This window comes from Urocampus carinirostris, chromosome 12, assembly GCF_059441175.1.
Source record: "Urocampus carinirostris isolate Australia breed hairy pipefish chromosome 12, RoL_Ucar_1.0, whole genome shotgun sequence".
NCBI lineage: Eukaryota > Metazoa > Chordata > Actinopteri > Syngnathiformes > Syngnathidae > Urocampus > Urocampus carinirostris.
In genome coordinates, this window is record NC_142360.1 from 26,476,362 (window position 1) to 26,499,736 (window position 23,375).

General features: G+C 39.1%; 1 protein-coding gene and 3 non-coding genes across 5 annotated transcripts in view; 1 reads left to right on the forward strand and 3 right to left on the reverse strand.

Annotated features, from left to right (window-relative positions):
- The window catches only part of rabgap1l (RAB GTPase activating protein 1-like), a 146,802-nt gene extending 134,528 nt beyond the window's left edge, over positions 1-12,274 (forward strand). For both annotated transcript variants that reach the window (XM_088349383.1, XM_088349384.1), the window contains 7 exons: positions 1,294-1,386; positions 4,921-5,031; positions 6,191-6,295; positions 8,828-8,911; positions 8,999-9,070; positions 10,158-10,358; positions 11,034-12,274. In XM_088349383.1, coding sequence (XP_088205509.1) covers positions 1,294-1,386; positions 4,921-5,031; positions 6,191-6,295; positions 8,828-8,911; positions 8,999-9,070; positions 10,158-10,358; positions 11,034-11,177 — 810 coding nt within the window. In that variant the 3' untranslated portion in view covers positions 11,178-12,274. The remainder of the gene's footprint in view (positions 1-1,293; positions 1,387-4,920; positions 5,032-6,190; positions 6,296-8,827; positions 8,912-8,998; positions 9,071-10,157; positions 10,359-11,033) is intronic.
- A 3,245-nt stretch (positions 12,275-15,519) lies between these two features.
- LOC148355342 (U6 spliceosomal RNA) lies at positions 15,520-15,625 on the reverse strand. The gene has a single exon (XR_015852376.1). It is a non-coding gene; the product is annotated as a U6 spliceosomal RNA (small nuclear RNA).
- Positions 15,626-19,450: 3,825 nt separating this feature from the next.
- On the reverse strand, positions 19,451-19,556 carry LOC148355343 (U6 spliceosomal RNA). Its single transcript, XR_015852375.1, has one exon. It is a non-coding gene; the product is annotated as a U6 spliceosomal RNA (small nuclear RNA).
- Positions 19,557-22,924: 3,368 nt separating this feature from the next.
- Positions 22,925-23,030, reverse strand: LOC148355344 (U6 spliceosomal RNA). Its single transcript, XR_015852368.1, has one exon. It is a non-coding gene; the product is annotated as a U6 spliceosomal RNA (small nuclear RNA).
- Between the last annotated feature and the right edge of the window lie 345 nt (positions 23,031-23,375).

The window sequence follows — 23,375 nt, forward strand, 5'->3', positions numbered from 1 at the left end:
ACACTATGCTGGATTTAAGTCCTGTAATAGGCTTGTTTCCTATGAAACATTGCAGTTTCTTTCTCAATTATGTACTTTGTTTCAGAGGTTTTGGTCTTTGACATGTTACAACAAAGGACATCATTGGGAGAAAAACTGGAGGAGGCAAGCCTATCACTGGACTTAAACCCAAAAGAGTACTCAATTTACCTCCTGAAGCAAATTCATCAGTAGAACCTCTACCCCGTAAAAGGATTGAGGGTTACATTGATCGGTTTCATTGTTAATGTAATGTTTTCTATCTTTTTAATGTTGCCAATTTGGGAGAAAACTCATATGTCCAATCTCAAAATAGTAGAATGTCTATATATCCACTTGATGTTGCCAAAACCAGGCGCCACTCACAAACCAACTGGAACTGTATTTCCCTCTGTCTCCCTGGCTCACTCGCTTTCTCATTCTTTGGCTATCTTCAGATTCAGATTCAGATTCAGATTTACTTTATTGTCATTCGTGTACACGTGTATACAGAACGAAATGTCGATACATCTGACCCGCACAGGTTCTTTGAACGTCAGCCGGGATAGATAAAATTAACCATGTCTTCGTCAGAATTTTAGCGCAGCCATTTTATCTTGCTTTCTCTCTCTCTGTCTCATTTTCCTCTTTTTTCCTCTCTTTTCCTCATGCATTTCTTTTTGTCTCCTTTTCTCTCTTTCTCACTCTTTCTTAGTTTCTCTTTCTCTATCTTTTTCTATCTCTTTCTTTTCCACTCTCTCTCCTTTTTCTCTCTCTTTTTATGTATCTTTTTCTCTTTTGTCCTCTCTCTTTTATTCTCACTTTGTCTGTTCATCCTGGAAAGGGGATTACCTCATGTGTGGTCCGTTCTCAAGGTTTCTTCATTTTCCCCAGGTTGAGGTTTTGAGTTTTTCCTTGCCCTCATGTAGGTTTTAGATCAGGGGATGGTTTAATAATAGTCTTTAGTTTGCAATCATCTGTGGTCTGTGCAGCCCTTTGAGACTCCTTTGGATAAATAAACATGACTTGACTTGAATGTCATGAAAACATATACTAGAAGAGCGTAAGTCATAATCAGCATTATTAAAATAATTAAAGGCTAGAAATATTTGTAATGAATGGAGAATGTATGAATTTTTATTGTAGCACAGAAAATAAATAACTTAATCAATATTCTATTATTTATTTAGTTTTTCGTGACAGTCCTGTATAAATGACTCGGATGTTGGACTGATAATCTTTGGAACTGGGTGTTTGTAAGTTAACTGTATTTTTTTCCTTTTTCTTTTCTCTAAGGTTCCAACTAAGAAGCTTAAGAAGTTTGAGAAAGAATACCAGACTCTGAAAGAGAGCCAGCTACAACAGGAGGACCCCATTGACCGATATCAGGTACAAACACGCACACAAACAGATAAAATGGACAAACATATCTGTAGCTGTCCTGCGTGATGGACAAGTTAACCTATATCAAACCCCTTAATGTTCTGCAATGTGATAAACAAATAGATGTCTGTACGATGTCACCAGTCACAGAAATACCTCACACCAGTTGTAGCATCTGGACCTGCAGCCAGGCTATTGCTTTTCCTTACGAAGCCGCCTCAGTTGATTCCCGGACGTATTAATAATCCACATAGCACCCACTAGCATTTTCGCTCTTCTGACTTTCCTTAGAGTCCGATTTATTTGAGGAATTTATCTTCAAAGTAACCAGCTGATTAAAGTTATCTAGTGCTATGCTGCAGTTTGTTTTTGGAGGCAGCGCATGCCTGCTTTTTGACTGACAGCTTATACCAGCCTATCAGAGAGTCATGCATGCAGTCAACCCCACCTCTCACGGCTGCGCACCCAGACAGCCACTCATAACCGATTGCCCCAAGAGTGCTCTCTACAATGTTTGATACATGATATTAACGACCCCAAAGAAAAAAATGAATTCATTTAAAAATCCGCGAAGGAGTGAACCAGCAATAATCAAAGCGCGAAGTACCAAGGGGTCACTGTGTTTGTTTTATCCACAAACCCCCTTTTAAAGCTTTTTTTAATATAAGTTATAATTAGCATTGTTGCCGAGAATAGAAATCAGCCGGTGCACCTTTCTGGAGCCCTGCTTTCTTATTTGTATTATTCAGCCTTAAAACGCCACTTCCGTCACTGTTAGACGTCTATGATGGCTATTTTGGGCACTGTCTGAGATCTTCTGCACTCAAAACGTTTTTAGAAGTTTCAGACAAGAAACTGCTGCCTGAGTGAGCTATTGTTAGTTTAAATTTCTTGGAATGTTTACTATTTGGGTTTTCTCCAAATCAGTATTTATGAGTGCTGGTTAAATTGAAATCAATGCAATTTCTCGGGTAAAATGTAATAGCATGAATTAATTTTTCAGTGGCAAAGACAATACTGTTACACGTTGCAACAGAAACTGTAAGCTGCTGCTTTTGGATAGAAGGAAGGAAACGTTTACTTTTGATAAGAGGTCCAACCACGCTAGTTTCCGCTTCCGTCAAAAGAGAGGCCCCTAGCCAAATTTATTTTTGTTGATATTTAACGTTTTTTAAGCATTGACCCCACACTGTTATGTTTTTTTTGTTTGTTTGTTTTTTTCAATCTTGTTGCACACTAGAATTCTCATTTGCTTATCTCTGACAAAAAAAACAGAAGGGAGAGAAAGGGAGGCTGGGACTTGCTGGCACAGGAAGGGAAACTCCTATTGGAATCATGTGCTAAACATTTAGTTTTGTGGGGCTGGTGCCGTGAACGCAAGAGTCTGGATCGCACATTGTGGTAGGACCTGTCTTAGATTTATTGGAAAAAGATATTGCATACCTTTACTGGAAATTAACATTTTCATGTGGATATTGGGTTGGAGCTAGTTAGATAAAAAGCTAATGTGTGTTCATCAGGACTTGGCTGTACGGTAATTGCTTTTAATTTGGCTTATCATGGAAAGGAAGCAACAAATTTGATTACTGGAGCGATATTCAAATTACTTGTACGAAATGGTTTGTTAGAATGTAGGCATGCAATGAACCACATTGAAGCATCGATATTTTATGTAGGTGTTAATGTATTGGAATTTTTCACACAGAAGCAACTTTGTTTTTGTTTTGAAGTGGTCTTTGTCACGCGGCTGTGTCACTATTCAGTTGTTACGGTGTCATGTGAGAGACTTTAGAGGCAGTCATAAGATTTCATTAATGGACTACGATGGACACGCAACATGATGATGTCGTTTCAGGGACCATTTTCCTTGTTTATTTAGTTTTTCATATCTTTTTTTTCCAGTTTTTTTTATCTGTTACAAAAAATGTGCAAAAGATCCGACTAAAATAAACTGTTGCTAGAACACTATTCTAGGGGTGTCCAAACATTTTCAATTAGGCCTATGTACACAAAAATGCAAGGTAACGATGCACCAATCACAAATTGTTTGTACAATCCCCAATCTCTTGAATAATCCAGACCTGCTGCTTTCGATTTTTGTAACATTTTAAATAACTCTCAACCTTCATTTGAACAATTGTCAATTATTATTACAATGACATGCGGTGAGGGACAGTCAGATTAACAAATACATCTTATTTATTGGCAAAGCAAAAAAGCGATATATAAACTGTAGCATAGGAAAAAAATGTTTTATCGTGTTACTTTAAGTTATAAATGAAGTCTATGCTAGAGGTAATGCTCGATTATAAAAAAAAAAGTCCACAAAATGACTGGATTGCTAGACTTGTTCTCTTTATAATACTATCACTAATGGTGTTTTCTGGGCACATGTTTGCGCTAAAGCAGAATCCTCGGTCTCAATATAGCCCTCTGCCTTGAGGCAAGAGAATTGCCTGCCTCATTCAGCATCTGCAGATGCTCAGCACAATAATACATAACATACTTATTCATAATATTCATCATGTGGAAATTCAGCAATTTAGATAAGAAAATCCAAATATTGTGAAGTTAACACTGAGTAAATATAACAATTTAATATATTTTTGGTTTTATATTTCCATAACAGGCACAGTCTCACCTGCCTCCCCTGATTGCACATCACTTATCGTAAAATACTAAAAATGTCTGCAAAGTAATGAAACAGTATTAGCCTGTTAAGTAGTCCCTACAAATAAAAATGAAAATTCTGTCATCTCTGGCAGATCATATCAATGGGAAATATAAGTTGACATTACAAGGGATCATACATATTACAAATTTCAGGGAATTGGCACCCAAAAGTGGTCTAGCCGTTAAATGATGCAAAAGCTTTATTTCCATTCTGGCATCTAAGTAGTCTTGAGCTTTAAATGTTTATTTTCAACTTAATGTAAACTAATAGATAACAGATTTTTGTTAAAAGTTATAAAACAAACAAAATGGAGTGTTTTAACAGCAATTGAATCTTTCTCCTCTACATTGAGGAAGCAAAACAAGCAGGCTTTCCTATGTTGACTGTTTGTAAAACAGTTGACTTGCTATAATAAACAAAGTGGACACAAATGTTTTTAGAAACAACGTTTACATTTTTGAAGGAACTGAAACAATCATAGTGTTTTAGGGGATAAATATCTGAACAAGGTATTTGTGAGTCTAGAAGCTTTCCTTCTCACTCTTGTAATGTACAATCATTTAAAAAAAAAAAGTGTCAAATGTAATGTTTAAGTACATGCTAAAGCAATTTAAAATATGGAATTGATGCCCACACATGACCTGCGGTCTGTCATATGGACTTATCTTCGGGCAGTGGGACAATTTTGAGAGCAAACTGATCAAAGAGCTTCTAGAGATGGCTTGGATGCAGAAATCCCATACGACTCCGTACTATCCCATGGGAAATGGTATCGCAGAACGATTTAACAGAACATTGGGAGATATGATCAGAACCGTTCTCCTAACCAGCTTTTTTCACGTCATTTCGTAATTTTGTGTTCCTAGAGGGAGAACCGACGCCTTCAAGAGGCCAGCATGCGGCTGGAGCAGGAAAATGACGACTTGGCCCATGAGCTGGTCACCAGTAAAATTGCGCTTAGGAATGACCTTGACCAGGTACCTTTGATGTCATGCTACAACTTCAATCTATGACATTTAAGCCCTCTTGTTGTTGGATACTGCTGTCACACTCGAGTAAAGTGCCACTCCAAGAAATTGGAGTGCAAATTCTCTAAAATGCTCTAAACCAGGGGTCTTCAACATTTTTTAAACTAAGAGGTACATTTGTTGCTAATTAGCACAAAGGGCAGTCACTTTGATATGACTTTCTAAAATACCAACTTAGCTATATGGCTTGCAAAATAGCTAAAAAGGTAGCTTGATAGTTAGCTAGAAAGATAAACAGGTAAATAACTAAAAGGGAGCTAGCTAGCTAAAAGAGTAAAAGTCCAAATAAATTGCCAGATAGAAAGCTAAAAAAAAACGATAGAAAAGAAGCCATAATTGAACTTGATAACTAGCAAAGAATGTAAAATGCTAGCTAGATAGCATGCAAATATGTAAAAAGCTAGCTAGATAGCTTTCTAAATAGCCAAAAATGTAGGAAGATAGTCCGCTACAAAACTAAAAAGGTAGCCAGAAAGCTAGCTATAGAAACAGCACACTTTTTGCTCATTTGCTTTATAAAACCCATACATTGGGATTTAGATTGTTGTATTTCCTGTAAAATAAATCAATAAAAATATGAATAAATACAATTGTTTAATACATGGATAGATTATCATTGTATTCACTTAAAAATTGCTTAAAAGTAATTGTCAATATTTGGATTTTTTGTAAAACGTAGATATTATCACTGTGTTGTAACTATATTATTACCAGGTTAGTTGTTCAAAAAAAGGGTTAAATAGACTTAGTCAAACAATGAAAAAATACATTTACTAGAAAATCCCAATGATCCAGCACTGGTGAGCTGTTTTCAAAATAGGTCCACGGTCTTTTCAGATGTCCTTGGGAGTTACCCTGGAGCCAGCGGGCTCCACGTTGGAGACCCCTGCTCTAAACTGAAGGGAACATACGAGATGATGGGTTACACGGGTGGGGCATGTATGGTTTAGATAATTCGTCAACATAAACACTTTAAAAGATGATAGGGTACATGGGTGGGGCATGCATGGTTTAGAGAATTTGTGAACATAAACATTTTAATGTCTGTGATGCAACATTGATATACTCCATATCTGTCATGCAGTTAAACTTATCTGTGTGCATTCAGGCGGAAGACAAAGCCGACGTTTTGAACAAAGAGTTGCTCAGCACAAAGCAGCGTCTGGTTGAGACGGAGGAGGAGAAGCGACGGCAGGAGGAGGAGACTGCTCAGGTAACAGCCATTCTGCTGCATTTATACACATTTGGCAGGGAGGGAATTTTTATCTTAATATGACATCATGAAATCCATTCTCTACTGCTTTCCAAAGTAGCAGTGACTTGGGTGAAGTTTGTGTCTGATCCTCATTAGTCAGATTTACAAATGAATAAACATACATATCATTGCATATTACCGAATTTTATTGCAATATGTATTCTGTGTAGCACTATTTAGATATTTTATATAACACGCTACAGTGGGCATTTGCACGTCACACTGGGTATTTGTATATTGTATTCTTTTTGCTTTATTATTGTATTGTTCTCAGCTCAGGGATGCTGCTGGAAATGTGAATTTCCCTTTGGGGATGAATAAAGTATATATCTAATCTAATCCAATCTAATCTAATCTTATCTATCTATCTATCTATATCATTCATGATTTGACTGGAGGGCTAGAAAGCAATATGTAAACTGTAGCATAGAGGAAAAAAAAACATTTTATAGTCATACAATAACCCATAAATAATGTCTATGAGATGCTCCCTTTGAATAAAAGAATCTATAGATAGTCAATCCTCCATAATAAAAAAAAGTTCATGGCTTGACTTGCTGTTAGTTTGCTATTACTATCACAAATTTCATTTTTTGAAGCTGAGGTTTGCACCAAGTCAAGTCATGTTTATTTGTGTTGTTGGTTTAAGATCAGGTAATTGTGTCATTGTAATCCTGTGCAGTCCTTTAAGACATTTTAGTGACTAAGGGCTATATAAATAAATTATAAATTTAATATATAATATATATAATAAATTTGACTTGACTTGACGCCCTTAATCACAAAGAGTCTAAAAGGGCTGCACAGACCAACCACAGACTATTATGACACCATCTCCTGATCTAAAACCTACATGAGGGCAAATAATACACAGATTTTGTCAACATAAAATAAAGGTTAGTCGTATGCTAGAGAATAGTAGTGTGTTTTAAGTTAGGATCCAAACATTGCAGATTGCAGATCGAATATCTGGGGGAAGAGCAGATCAAATCAGAGCAAATCAGAATCCTTGGTCATACTTTCGCCCTCTGTCATGAGGAAAGAGTTGAAGCCTGGCTCTTCATCTGCAGACCCTCAGCACAGATATGTTTCATACTGCTCCTTTTGAATGAAAGCATCAATAGACGGGTCATCCTCCATAATGAAAAAAGTCCATGCAACGAGAAAACGAGTACGAGATGGCTTGAGCCACTGTCAGCTTTCTAACACTATCACTGACTATATTGTTTGGGGTTGAGGTGTGACATGAGGCTAGAGAATTGCGTGCCTCACTCTGCATCTGTAGACACTCAGCACAGTAATACAGTACATACTAGGTGTACTAATAATATTCCTGATGTGAAAATTCAGTGACACTGACTAAGAAAATAAAGTTAAATGAGAAATAATGTTAACCCTAAGTTATATCAATTAAACATATCTTTTCATTGAGTATTTCCATGATGACAGGTGAGGTGAGTCTCACCTGCCTTTCCTGACTGCACGTAGCCTGCGGAAGGTAACACAACAGAAATAATTGAGAAAAAAAAAACATAGGGCCGGACTGCAGACTCTACGGGTTAAAACGTTCATTCAAAATAAAGCTGAGAAGTCCATGGAGACTTTCCATGAGTCCTTCGGTAGTTTCAGTGAGTGCAGGTTGCTGCCATGCCACATAAAAGTAATAGGCTAATGCTACATTTGAGGAAGGTGGGAAATCTGGATCATCTTTTATCTTGATTGGCACCGTTAAGACCTAAAACTTGGTGATCCAGATTAAGAAAGGATACATTTTGTGCTTTGAAGTCCTTTGTTAATTTTAAGCAGGAAGATATTTTTGTTGGATTTACATTTTTTTGTTGGTTTATGTTAAAGGAGACTTTTAGATATGTCTCAATGTTATTCTATTATTCAGCTCATTCAACGCAAGGTTAAAAACAGATAAACAATGCAAAATAAAACATTAAATCAGCCATGGTTGTTAAAGAAATCCATTTTTGTTTTCAGGGAGTTGGCAATCTGGGTAAAATGCCCTTTTTCAATTTGTCAGTGTTTGCCACGCCCTGTTGTGGGCAATTTACAAAATGAATTAAATTAAAGAAAAAATCAAAAAACCTACAGCAGTGTGTAAAGCAATTTTGGTGGTAGTCGGGGAATGGAATGTTTTTAAGTTTTTACGTTTTTAAGCTCCAGTTTAGACCAAATCATTGGGTCTCAATTGGTCTGCACTTTAAATGTAAATGTAAATGGTTTGCATTTATATAGAGGTTTTCAAGTCACTGAAGACCTCCCAAAGTGCTTTACAATGTACTTTACGCTTACCCATTATCACACTCACATACCAATATCAGTGTCTTGCCCAAGGACACTTCGACATTAAACACAGAGGAGCCGGGAATCGAACCTGTGACCTCTTGATCCCAAGACAAGTGCTCTAACAACTGCACCCCTTACTATCACAGCCATCCTGATTGAGCTTTTTGTTTCCCTGCATGTGTGCGACACCATCAGCTGAAGGAAGTTTTTCGGAGAGAGATTGATAAAGCCGAGCAGGAGATCAAGAAAACCACGGCCATCATTACCGAGTACAAACAGGTCACATACTCTCAGCTCCAAATTTGTAGCAAAACAGTTTTTCTGTAGAGGTGTCCTGGAATGTCATATACTACTTATCTGTTACAGATCTGTTCCCAGCTTAGCACCAGGCTGGAAAAACAGCAGGCAGCCACGAAAGAGGAGCTGGACATTGTCAGGGTAAGAGTGTCTGAAATAGTTGAAATTGTATTGTTACGTTTTCAAGCTCAGGAAAACGCTTGAATTTTTGGGGGAAGTGCTTGAAAATGCTTGAAATTGTTGCCATTACCATGTTTCTTGACAGTCTGACTCCCATAGACCACGGAATTAAAAAAATATTTCAAAAAGTGCGTGAAAATTATGTCTGCTCTTGTGGCTTGTTGTTAATAATATTATTAAGTGTTTTCATGTAAGGCATTACCGCCCCCTACTGGTCACTTCCAGCGAGAAGCTCCTCAGATTATATGGTATTTTTTAAATCACATATTATCAATGATGACATAATTTTATGCACCAAATTATTTAGTAATTTGGTATCTTTTGCAGAAGATTCCTGACAAACACATGAAATATAAATGAGAATATTCACAGATCTACCAAATATTGTAAATACAACTATTTACATTTCTATTTTATGCAATTTGGACACAGATCCTCTGAAAAACACCTGAAAATATAAATTAAAATAAGTAAAGCAAAAGGGAAAGGATCAGCAGTTTCTAAAATTAAAAGATTGAATTCACTCTGCTTCTGAGCAATTCATGTCGTTAAGATGAGTCCAAATTTGGCCCATTTTTTTTTTTATGCATAAAGTACTTTAATTCTTTTTTCCTTCCGCATTGAACTCAATCATTACTCAACAGCTGTAGAGCCCTTTCTGTGTATGTAAACAAGTGTGACGTAGCCAAGTTGTGCAAATTTTTGTCGAGGCAGAATTTGTGTCAGTTTATAGCAGCCCATTGACGCAAAAAGATCGTAGATCGTAGTTAGGAACAGTATGTGCTAGCAGCAAGACAGCGACTTAATTTTTGTCGTGAATGCCAACAACAGAATTATTTTGTTGGGTGATGGATTTCTTCCTTTGAAGGTACTAGAAAAAAAAAATGGCCTCGAAAGTGCCCGAAAATTGATTGAAAATTGATTTAATTTGGCCACAAAAAAAGGTGTACGAACCCTGGCAGACGCACTGTCCTTCATGACTGCGGCACCAGTCAAATACACGCACTCACGTAATAATCTATTAACCCGCGTATCTGTTTCCATGCAGAGTAAAGTAACGGGCTGCGATCACTGCCGGGACCTGTTCAGCACGCTGGGTTCACTGCAGGTGTCGTCTCCGGAGCGCGGAAACCCCAGCTCAGAACCACCGGATGAGGAAAAGGACGAGCTCAAGGAACAGCTCCGGCACATGGAACTGGAGCTGGCACAGACAAAACTGCAACTGGTGGAGGCTAAATGTCGCATTCAGGTGAGTCGAATAGAATAGAATAGAATATACCTTTATTGTCAGTGTTACAACATGGGTTGAATATATTGTGACAACGAAATTGAACATGGCACTCCAGTACCATGTTTTACAGTGAGGATAAAGAAAACAAATAGATAAAGGAACAAAGAAGATGTTTGAGGGGGTGAGGGACAGACAGAGATGGCCGGATCCAACTAGATGCTTGATCTTACTGTACACACGGTCCGGTGTTTTTTCCCTAATTGCTCAGTCCAAGTATTGAATGAATTTGGGAAGTACAGTCCTTAAGCATGCCTGATTAAAGTCGCCGGTGAGGCTAAAAGCTCCGTCGGGGTGTGCAAGCTACTGTTTATTGATAGCAGCGGGCAAGATATTTAGCGCTATGCGAACGTTAGCATCCGGTGGAACGTAAACAGCTATCACAATGACCACAGTTAGCTCTCTCGGTAGATAGAAGGGTCTACACGATACTGCTAGAAACTCTATATTGAGTGAGCAGTGTGCGTCAATGATTCGGCTGTTATTGTAGCGCATAGTCCCCCACCCTTATTTTACCGGAGTCTCCGTCTCGTGACATCTAGTGGTCAATATTACACACTGTCCCTTTAAGTTTAGTCGGGCTACATTAGGCATGTCAAAGATTTTTTTATCGATCGTCCTCTTGTGTCCGCGCAGGAACTGGAACACCAGCGAGGACTTCTAATGAACGAGATCCAAGCGGCCAAGAACTCCTGGTTCAGCAAAACTTTGAGCTCCCTCAAGAGCTCTTCCGCATCCTCGTCCCAGAACCCGACTTCGCCAAAAGAAGGCCCAGCCTAAGCGAGACTTCTCGCCGTCTCCTTCGCAAAGGAGAAAAGAGACATGGCCGAAGGGGAAAAGAAATGGAGGACCGCTGCAGGCCTGAGCAAACACTTACGAAATGGCCTCCGCGGTGGATTTTGGAGGTTTAGTTCCGTTTGGTCCGTTCTAGCCCACGAACCTCACTCATAAGTGAGTCAAAACTGCTTTTACATTGTTTTTATCTGAAGGATATTTGTTTCAGGTAGCCGACGCTTGACCCAAAATTCTGAATATTGTCCTCAGCGATGAAATAATAAAAACTGACTGCAAGTTGAAGCTACCTGAAACCAAATGCTTTCCGATGCAACACAACATTTGTGTTTCTTCTTAATAGAACGTTCTAACAGATATTTCAAGTTTTTCAAAGTAACATTGTACAGTTCTTAAAGAGGTTTAAAAAAAGTGTTATGTTTTTTTCTAAAGTTTTAACTGTTATTGCCACGTGTGCGTGTTTTGTTTGTGTAAGCACAGTGTGTTAATTTTCCCGATCGAGTCAGAACGCTGCCTAGCCAAAATGATGTACTTCAGGTTTAACACAGAAACAACAAAAAAGTCACTAAAGAATGGCGTTTCCTTTTGTTTATGAATATTCTTTTGTAAAGAGTCTATGGACAAAAGGTAGCACAGTGCAATAGTGTTGACATTTTGGAATGTTTGCTGAAAATACACGTATTAAAAATAGGAGTGGATGATTCACAAGCCAAATTCTCTAGCTGATTTTGTTAGCGAGCAGCGTTTGGCGCGTGCTCACCGTTTCATTTTTTTCCGACCGGCTGCCTTTACGTTTATCGTGCCATAGCAGCCTCCCTGGTGTGGTTGGTTCCTGGTGGGACAATATTTTGGCTGACCGCACCAAAGGAGAGCCGCAAACGTTTTTGTTCACATTCCTTCTTCCGGTTGCCGTTTTGACCCTTATTTACACCGTGTCGGTCCATTTTAAGTTTTGAGAAGCTCAGAGCGTTGCTTTTTTTATTGGAGGACTGTTTATGTGTGAAGTCCTAGTTTCTAATGCACTCGCTTTGAGAAACTGCTGATAAGTCACTGTTGATCTGCATTAATAAATGTCACTGCTTCTATTCATTTGTGTTTTTCTTTCTCTTGTGATTTTCTGTGATATACACATAGAAAGATGGCAAAATTCTTGAACTCTTCTATTATTTTTCAGATATTTTTCAGATAACGAACCCTATGTTAGCATGTCAGTGGCCACCCATGTCCTAAATCAGCTTTAAAATGCTCTACTATACTATACTATGCATTTTTACACACCTTAGTTACCTTAGTCATCCATGAAAGTTGTGTTTTTTTCCATCTTTGTTGTGGGTCTCTGGGAATTCAACCCTAACCCCCCAAAATAATGGCCTTTTTAAAACTGCTTTCCTTAATAAAGTACAGGATATGCTTAAAAAATGGAAGCTAAAATATTAAAAAGTACAACAAAACAGAAATGTGAACGCAGCATCAGAAATACTCCCCTGCTTGAAACGTGTCGGTCCATTTGGTTTCTGACATCGCTCTCGCTCCCTTTTAGTGTCATTTGCGGCATAGCGGCGGAGTCTGTGGAGGCTTCAGTGTATTACGGTGAGAGTATGTTATAAAGGAAACCCAAGAGTGACATGATTCAATTAAAAAAAAGGAATATTCAATTTATAAAAATGGGCTTTTAAAATGAAAAGCCCTTAGCAAAAATATTTTAATGGTATCGTAATTTAATTATCGATGTTATATTATTTTAAGTGAAATGGAAAACAAATGTTTTAACCAGGCAGAGACTCTGGATGCTCAGCACCCTCGAAGATCTGAACCTAAAATCCTCATCCACCCATCCATCCATTATCTGCACCGCTTATCCTCAGTAGGGTCGCGGGGGTGCTGGAGCCCAGCTATCTTCAGACAGTGGGCAGGGGACACCCTGAACTGGTTGCCAGTAAGTAGCAGGGCACACATCGACAACTCACTCGCTCATTCACACCTAGGGACAATTTGAACCTTTTGAAATGTGGGAGGAAACCGGAGTGCCCGGTGGGAAACTAAATGTTGAAGTGTCCTTGGGCAAGACACTGAACCCCTAATGCCCCCAAAGAAGGTAGGCGCCTTGCATGGCTGACTACGCCTCTGTGTGTGAATGTATATAGTGTGAAGTACATTGTAAAGTGCTTTAGGAGGTCTTCACTAACTGATTAAAGCGCTATAAAGTTGCAGTCCGTTTAGCATTTACTTGCAGGAAACAAAATATGTCATCAAATTTCAGGAATATTTAGTCGAAATAAGGATTACTTTCCAAGACTGTTATTTTATGTAAAGCGTATTCATTTCCTACACTTCAGTGGGCAACAATGAAGCCTAATGAGCATTGGTTTTAACTTTATCTTTTTTTTTTTGTTCGCATTAGTTTTGCTTGCATTCGCCATGTCTGTTCACGTCACTCTTTTTCTCTCTCTGCTGTCTCATTCATGCCAATACACATACAAACACACACTGGTGTGCTCACTCTCAGGTCCCCCCGCAGCTGCCCCAGCTTCCTGAGTACAAAAAATGATTACAGTATGTGACCAAGTGCTTCACAAAACTAACAGAAAAGCGCCATCTAATTAAAATGCAACTGACAAGACAACATCGAAAATGTATTCATATTTAGTTTTTAAAATATATTTTTCTCAGCATTTGGTATTGGAGTAATCCAAAAGTAATTACAAGTAATCAAGTTACATTATTGAAATATTTTGGTATTAAGATAACGTTACTGAATGCATTTTTTATAGAATAGAATAGAATATACTTTTATTGTCATTGTTACAAAATGGGTTAACATATTGTGACAACGAAATTGGGCATGACACTCCAGTTCCACACATTCATAGTGAGGCAAAAAAAAACAAGAAGATAAAGGAACAGAGAAGTTAAGGTTATAAAACAAGGAGGATAGGTTATAGTTATAATTTACACAAAATTTACACAAGAAATGTCGGAATGTAGGATGTTACATACAGTTTGGTATCGTAAGGGTTATCCGGTAATTAGTAATTGTATCTATCGGATTACATTTTTAAAGTAACCCTGCCAAACTTGCAGGTAAGCAATGCTATCCTCTGAAACACTGGATCAACAACAGGCCTCTTAGGTGTAATTCATAATTGATCATTATCATTAATATTAATAAAGATAATATATTATTAATTACCCATTGTTGCGTTAATGGCTTGCTCATATCCTGCAAACCAAGCCTGGAAATGGAATTGCTCCTTTGGGGATAAGGTTTTTCTTTCCTCTTGAAATAAGTACGTAAGACAACTGTACATTAACATTTGATAGTATTTTTTATACTATTACCCTTAACATATTATTTTAAACTGTTTTGTTTAATTTTAGAGTACAGTTCTCATGTCACAATGACCATAAATTCTATTCTTTGCTAAAAATGTTCGGTTTCAGGAACGTCAGGCGGTGATCAGTAAGACCATACAGCCGCTAGAGGGAGCTGTAATATCGTACATAAAATTTCTGCCGTTTCTCACGTCTTCCTGTGTTGACAACAAATGGTTGTCTAGTATGACTGATAAAGCCATATCATGTGACTGGGATACCTGATTTATTTCTTCTTTATTGATCGAATACCTTGTAGGTCATATTCAGCGCCAACGCCTAAGAAGAAATACAATAAGAATTGGAATTGGAATTGGACGTCAGAAAACGGTTAAAAGGGGGAAAACAGAACAAAACAAAAAAAAAACAAGGGTGTTTGTTAAGCCATTAATCACAAAGAGTCTCAAAGGGCTGCACAGATCAAGACTATTGCAAACTACGGACTATTATGACACCATCCCTTGATATTGTCAACATAAAATATAGGTTATACATATCCTATAGAATAGAAATGTGTTTTAAGCTTAGATTTAAACATTTCCACTGAGGTTGCAGATCAAATCTCAGGGGGAAGATTGCTCTCGAACCTGCGGATCTCTTCTTGGCTCTTGGGATCACTAGTAGACCAGCGTTTTCAGAGCAAAGACTCCGGACCAGAACATAGGGGGAAATTAAATCTGAAACATATGAGGGAGAAAGTCCATGCATGATTTTGTATAATACTAACAGAACCTTAAAATCACATCTTAAGCTAACAGGGAGCCAATGCAGGCTAGCTAAAATCGGGGTCATGTGGTCAAACTTTCTTGTCTTAGTTAAAAGCCTCGCTGAAAGACCTAACCCTCGGATAAGGTTATGGTTGGTCAACAGGAATGAAAAGTGGGAAAAGCATTCCTATTTTCTCAAATGTAACCTCTCCATTAATCTTAAAAAAATGTAACTTTAAGATTGGAGTCAAGAAAATGAGGAACGCTTCACGAATTTGCGTGTCATCCTTGCGCAGGGGCCATGCTAATCTTCTCTGTATCGTTCCAATTTTAGTATATGCGAAGCCGAAGCGGCGCAACATCAATCAGGTTCAGTGCGGTATATATAGAGCACCATTCTCACTACGGTTCAGAGTCACGGTTTTATGCCGACACATCCCGTTTTCGCTCTAATTTGTGAATAAATCATTTTATGGAAGCTTGCTAAAAATGAATATACACTGTTGAGACACTTTATGAGTAAAACCCACAGAATAATTTGTAAACATTCTAAAACGCCAGCCAAGATTACAGAGCAATTTGATTGGTTGAGCAGTAGGGGTGGGCGGAGCTTTGTACAAATATTACTCCTCTCTCTGCTACTCTGCGTGAGTGAGTCTTGCGCCCTTGTATCCCCTCCTCCTCCTTAACCACTTGCACAAATCACACACGAGTTATTTGAAAATATTTGTTACTGCTTATCTTATTGCACTCATTTTCATTGCACTATTATTAGAAATTGGGAATGTCTCTATGCACAATATTGTGAATATTTTTGCCTTCATATTGTGATCCTCTGAACTTATTTCGATTAATCGTGTTTAATAGTCATGTCAAGTCATGTTTATTTGTATAGCCCTTAGTCACAAGGAGTCTCAAAGAGCTGTACAGACTACCTCTCAGATAGGACGCATTGTGTTAAATACGGTGAAATGACACCTGAGCTCTTGAGTGTTACCTGTGGCGTTCCACAGGGTTTAGTACTTGGCCTCCTTCTTTTCAGCATTTACATGCTTCCATTAGGTGATCTTATTCGCAAATATCAGATCAGTTTCCACGGCTACGCAGATGACTCTTAACTGTATCGTCTGAAGGAGGAATCTGCCCCGCTAAGCTGTGAAAATTTGGAGGCCTGCCTCACTGACATAAAAGTTGGATGTCACATAACTTCTTGCGCCTCAACCCTGAAAAGAGCGGAATGTTAATGATTGGTCCATCCAAATGCCGTGAATTGTTCTCAAACACTACTCTGAACATTGAAAAATGTATCATCACCCAGAGTGACTCATTCAAAAAACTATGTGTCATATTTGACCTCAATCTGTTTTTTCAAACACAAGTTAAGAATATCACTAGAACAGCTTTTTTTCCATCTTCGCAACATTGCAAAAATCGCCCTATGCTGCCTAAGTCTGATGCGGGATTATAATTCATGCGTCTGTTACCTCCTGTCTCAAATACTGTAATGTACTACTCTCCGGTCTCTCAAATTCCAGCATCAAGAGCTTGCAGCTGGTACAAAATGCTGCAGCGAGGCTTTTAACTAGGACAAGAAAGTTTAATAACATCACCCCGATTTTAGCTCACCTGCATAGTCTCTCTGTCATCTAAAAATGTGATTTTAACGTTCTGTTTGTGTTTTACAAAATCATGCATGGACGAGCAGATTTATTTTTCCCCTATGTTCCGGTCCGGAGCCTTTGCTCTGAAAATGCTGGTCTACGAGCGATTCCAAGAGCCAAGAAGAGGTCTGTAGGTTCGAGACCGTGCTCCATTGTGCCCCAGTGTGTGGAGTGTCTGCGATCTGAGATTTAATCTGCAACTTCAGCGGAACTATTTAAATGTTGGCTTAACACACACTTACATTCAATGGCTTCTGAATTGCACTAAGCTGTCAACAAGACATTCTCTTATTACCTATATGTCATGTTGATGTCCGAGTATTGTCTGTGAAGCCCTTTGAGACTTCTTGTGATCATCATCTCCTCACTATAGATTTTACAGGGAGGAGACGATAGGCTGATATATTTTATACGGAATATTTTTCACCCAGTATAAAATATGTGACTTGATTAAAATACTGGGCAGTCAGTGTGACGTTTGACCATTTCTGACGCACATTCGAGTTGCAGGGCAGTCTATGGTACGGCGTTGACAATTTACTCCAAGTGGGAAAGTGCTTTCTATTTGTTGGGACATAGGGCCATCGAGCAGTCATATCCTCTATGACAGGGGTGTCAAACTCATTTTAACTCGGGGGCCACATGATAGAACAAACATTCTGTCGGGGGCCGGACTAGTAGATTAAAGAGAAAGACAAAGAGATAAAGAAATAAGAGAAAGAGGCAGGGAAAAGGAGAGAGGGCGGGACAAAGAAAGAAAAAGAGAGAGAGGGAGAGAGCATGAGAAACAAAAGATAAAAGTCGTGAGAGAGAGGGAAAAGAAAGGGAGGGAGAAAGAAAGAAATCCAAAGAGAAATAGAAAGACATAAGGAGAGAAAAGAGAAAAGAAAGCGCGAAGGGTAGGAAGAGAGAAAGAGAAAAGAGAGTAAAGGAAAAAAGGAAGTTAGAGCAAAATAAGTTAAAAAGACACAGAGAGAGAAAGAGACTAAGAGCAACAAAGGAAGAGGAAAAGAGAGACACAGAGAGTGAAAGAGACAGAGACAGAGTGGGAGAAAAGGGGTGGAAAAGAAAGAGAGAGAGAGATAGAGATTGAGAGAGAGAGAGAGAGAGAGAGAGAGAAAGAAATACAAGTACAGAGGCACCTGGCTTTGGCAACATCAAGTTGACATATTTCAACCTGCAGCTTGTTTTTCTCTTGCGCTTCTCTGAGTGTTGTCTCGCGGGCCGGATTCAATCCCTTAGCGGGCCTGATGTGGCCCGCGGGCCGCCTGTTTGACACCTGTGCTCTATGACAACAATGACGTCAAATAACATATCAGACATCTTCTAGTTATATTCTATATGTTATGAATGACCTATATTCCATCTTGACAATGTCTGTCAATTGTTTGTTAATGACACATTCATTGCATACTTGGTCATTCTTTTTATTTATTATTTTATTTTCTATCATATTGGATCGAAGAAGCAGGTTTGTTGTGAGTGTGGTCTCCTCTGGAGGTGAGGAATTTAGAGATAAGTGTCACGGTTGCCACAGCGCCCAATTGGCCCAGCCCATGGACACCGGCTGAAACATGTTGACAGATTGCTCACTGGGAGTACTTAAACGCTGTCCTTTGAGCCGTTAGTTATCAGAGCGTCTGCAAGACTCCTGTTAAACTTTGTGTGAAATACCTAGTTCTGTGAAGTTGCCTGTGTTGGATTCTGTTTTATTTTTGGCCTGATCTGTTTGTTTTCGACAACTCTTTTGTTCGGATTTCAATCCACTTCCACAACCATCGATCCCTGGATCGAATGTGCTCGCATTCCTCCTCTCCCTAATAAACTGTGAGTATGTTACGCGATTGGGTTCTCCATTCCTGTTTCCTGACCTGGTTCGTGACAAAAAGACACCGTTGAGATGATGCAGCACAGGCTTTACAGAGGACAATTGCAAACTACAGACTATTATGACACCAGCCCCTCATTTAAAACCTACATGAGGGCAAATAATAGACATTTCATCAACATAAATATAGGTTATTCCTTAGCTATGGAATAGAAGTGTGTTTTAAGCTGAGATTTAAACATTTCAACTGAGATTGCAGATCAAATCTCAGGGGGAAGAGCATTCCACAGAGCCAGGGCCCGAATGGAGATTGCTCTCGAACCTGCGGATCACTTCTTGGCTCTTGGTATCACTAGTAGACCAGCGTTTTCAGAGCAGAGACTCCAGACCGGAACATAGGGGGAAATTAAATCTGAAACATATGAGGGAGAAAGTCCATGCATGATTTTGTATAATACTAACAGAACCTTAAAATCACATCTTAAGCTAACAGGGAGCCAATGCAGGCTAGCTAAAATCGGGGTCACGTGGTCAAACTTTCTTGTCTTAGTTAAAAGCCTCACTGAAAGACCTAACCCTCGGATAAGGTTATGGTTGGTCAACAGGAATGAAAAGTGGGAAAAGCATTCCTATTTTCTCAAATGTAACCTCTCCATTAATCTTAAAAAAATGTAACTTTTAGGTTGGAGTCAAGAAAATGAGGAACGCTTCACGAATTTGCGTGTCATCCTTGCGCAGGGGCCATGCTAATCTTCTCTGTATCGTTCCAATTTTAGTATATGCGAAGCCGAAGCGACGCAACATAAATCGGGTTCAGTGCGGTATATATAGAGCACCATTCTCACTACGGTTCAGAGTCACGGTTTTATGCCGACACATCCCGTTTTCGCTCTAATTTGTGAATAAATCATTTTATGGAAGCTTGCTAAAAATGAATATACACTGTTGAGACACTTTATGAGTAAAACCCACAGAATAATTTGTAAACATTCTAAAACGCCAGCCAAGATTACAGAGCAATTTGATTGGTTGAGCAGTAGGGGTGGGCGGAGCTTTGTACAAATATTACTCCTCTCTCTGCTACTCTGCGTGAGTGAGTCTTGCGCCCTTGTATCCCCTCCTCCTCCTTAACCACTTGCACAAATCACACACGAGTTATTTGAAAATATTTGTTACTGCTTATCTTATTGCACTCATTTTCATTGCACTATTATTAGAAATTGGGAATGTCTCTTTGCACAATATTGTGAATATTTTTGCCTTCATATTGTGATCCTCTGAACTTATTAATTAATCGTGTTTAATTGTCATGTCAAGTCATGTTTATTTGTATAGCCCTTAGTCACAAGGAGTCTCAAAGAGCTGTACAGACTACCTCTCAGATAGGACGCATTGTGTTAAATACGGTGAAATGACACCTGAGCTCTTGAGTGTTACCTGTGGTGTTCCACAGGGTTTAGTACTTGGCCTCCTTCTTTTCAGCATTTACATGCTTCCATTAGGTGATCTTATTCGCAAATATCAGATCAGTTTCCACGGCTACGCAGATGACTCTTAACTGTATCGTCTGAAGGAGGAATCTGCCCCGCTAAGCTGTGAAAATTTGGAGGCCTGCCTCACTGACATAAAAAGTTGGATGTCACATAACTTCTTGCGCCTCAACCCTGAAAAGACTGGAATGTTAATGAGTGGTCAATCCAAGCGCTGTAAATTGTTCTCAAACACTACTCTGAACATTGAAAAATGTATCATCACCCAGAGTGACTCATTCAAAAAACTATGTGTCATATTTGACCCCGATCTGTTTTTTCAAACACAAGTTAAGAATATCACTAGAACAGCTTTTTTTCCATCTTCGCAACATTGCAAAAATCGCCCTATGCTGCCTAAGTCTGATGCGGGATTATAATTCATGCGTCTGTTACCTCCTGTCTCAAATACTGTAATGTACTACTCTCCGGTCTCCCAAATTCCAGCATCAAGAGCTTGCAGCTGGTACAAAATGCTGCAGCGAGGCTTTTAACTAAGACAAGAAATTTTGATAACATTACCCCAATTTTAGCTCACCTGCATAGTCTCTCTGTCATCCATAAATGTGATTTTAAGGTTCTATCCGTATTATACAATATCATGTATGGACTTGCAGATTTAATTTCCCCCTATGTTCCGGTCCGGAGCCTTAGCTCTTAAAATGCTGGTCTACGTGTGATCCCAAGAGCAAAGAAGAGGTCTGTAGGTTCGAGACCATACTCCATTATAATAATAATAATAATAATAATTTCCTTTGTATTGTCATTCTTTGTAACAATGTACACAGAACGAAATGTCGATACACCTGACCCGTTGTAGCGAGTCAGTGCAGCCGCAGCCAGAGGGCGCCGCCATTATACCAATTAGGTATGTGTCGGTCGAGGCGCGAACCAGCGACCTCCCAGTCTCAAATTGTGCCCCAGTGTGTGGAATGTCTGCGATCTGAGATTTAATCTGCAACCTTAGCGGAACTATTCAAATGTAGGCTTAACACACACTTACATTCAATGGCTTCTGAACTGCACTAAGCTGTCAACAAGACATTCTCTTATTACCTATTTGTCATGTTGATGTCCGAGTATTGTCTGTGAAGCCCTTTGAGACTTCTTGTGATCATCATCTCCTCACTATAGATTTTACAGGGAGGAGACGATAGGCTGATATATTTTATACGGAATATTTTTCACCCAGTATAAAATATGTGACTTGATTAAAATACTGGGCTGTCAGTGTGACATTTGACCATTTCTGACGCACATTCGAGTTGCAGAGCAGTCTATGGTACGGCGTTGACAATTTACTCCAAGTTGGAAAGTGCTTTCTATTTGTTGGGACATAGGGCCATCGAGCAGTCATATCCTCTATGACAACAATGAAGTCAAATAACATATCATACATCTTCTAGTTATATTCTATATCTTATTAATGACCTATATTTTATCTTGGCAATGTCTGTCAATTGTTTGTTAATGATACATTCATTGCATACTTGGTCATTCTTTTTATTTACTATTTTATTTTCTATCATATCGGATCGAGGAAGCAGGTTTGTTGTGAGTGTGGTCTCCTCTGGAGGTGAGGAATTTAGAGATAAGTGTCACGGTTGCCATGGCGCCCAATTGGTCCCAGCCGTGTGGCGCCAGGTTCTGTAACGGTTGCCACAGCGCCCAATTGGCCCCGCCCATGGACACCGGCTGAAACACGTTGACAGATTGCTCACTGGGAGTACTTAAACGCTGTCCTTTGAGCCGTTAGTTGTCAGAGCGTCTGCAAGACTCCTGTTAAACTTTGGGTGAAATACCTAGTTCTGTGAAGTTGCCTGTGTTGGAGTCTGTTTTATTTTTGGCCTGATCTGTTTGTTTTTGACAACTCTTTTGTTCGGATTTCAATCCACTTCCACAACCATCGATCCCTGGATCGAATGTGCTCGCATTCCTCCTCTCCCTAATAAACTGTGAGTACGTTACGCGATTGGGTTCTCGATTGCCGTTTCCTGACCTGGTTCGTGACAATAAGACACCGTTGAGATGATACAGCACAGGCTTTAGGGAGGACAATTGCAAACTACAGACTATTATGACACCATCCCCTCATTTAAAACCTACATGAGGGCAAATAATAGACATATCATCAACATAAAATATAGGTTATTCCTTAGCTATAGAATAGAAGTGTGTTTTAAGCTGAGATTTAAACATTTCAACTGAGATTGCAGATCAAATCTCAGGGGGAAGAGTATTCTACAGAGCCAGGGCCCGAAGGGAGATTGCTCTCGAACCTGCGGATCTCTTCTTGGTTCATGGGATCACTAGTAGACCAGCGTTTTCAGAGCGGAGACTCCGGACCGGAACATAGGGGGAAATTAAATCTGAAACATATGAGGGAGAAAGTCCATGCATGATTTTGTATAATACTAACAGAACCTTAAAATCACATCTTAAGCTAACAGGGAGCCAATGCAGGCTAGCTAAAATCGGGGTCACGTGGTCAAACTTTCTTGTCTTAGTTAAAAGCCTCACTGAAAGACCTAACCCTCGGTTGGTCAACAGGAATGAAAAGTGGGAAAAGCATTCCTATTTTCTCAAATGTAACCTCTCCATTAATCTTAAAAAAATGTAACTTTTAGGTTGGAGTCAAGAAAATGAGGAACGCTTCACGAATTTGCGTGTCATCCTTGCGCAGGGGCCATGCTAATCTTCTCTGTATCGTTCCAATTTTAGTATATGCGAAGCCGAAGCGACGCAACGGAGACAAGGTTCAGTGCAGTATATATAGAGCACCATTCTCACTACGGTTCAGAGTTACGGTTTTATACCGACACATCCTGTTTTCGCTCTAATTTGTGAATAAATCATTTTATGGAAGCTTGCTAAAAATAAATATACGCTGTTGGGACACTTTATGAGTAAAACTCAAGGAATAATTTGTAAACATTCTAAAACGCCAGCCAAGATTATAGAGCAATTTGATTGGTTGAGCAGTAGGGGTGGGCGGAGCTTTGTACACATATTACTCCTCTCTCTGCTACTCTGCGTGAGTGAGTCTTGCGCCCTTGTATCCCCTCCTCCTCCTTAACCACTTGCACAAA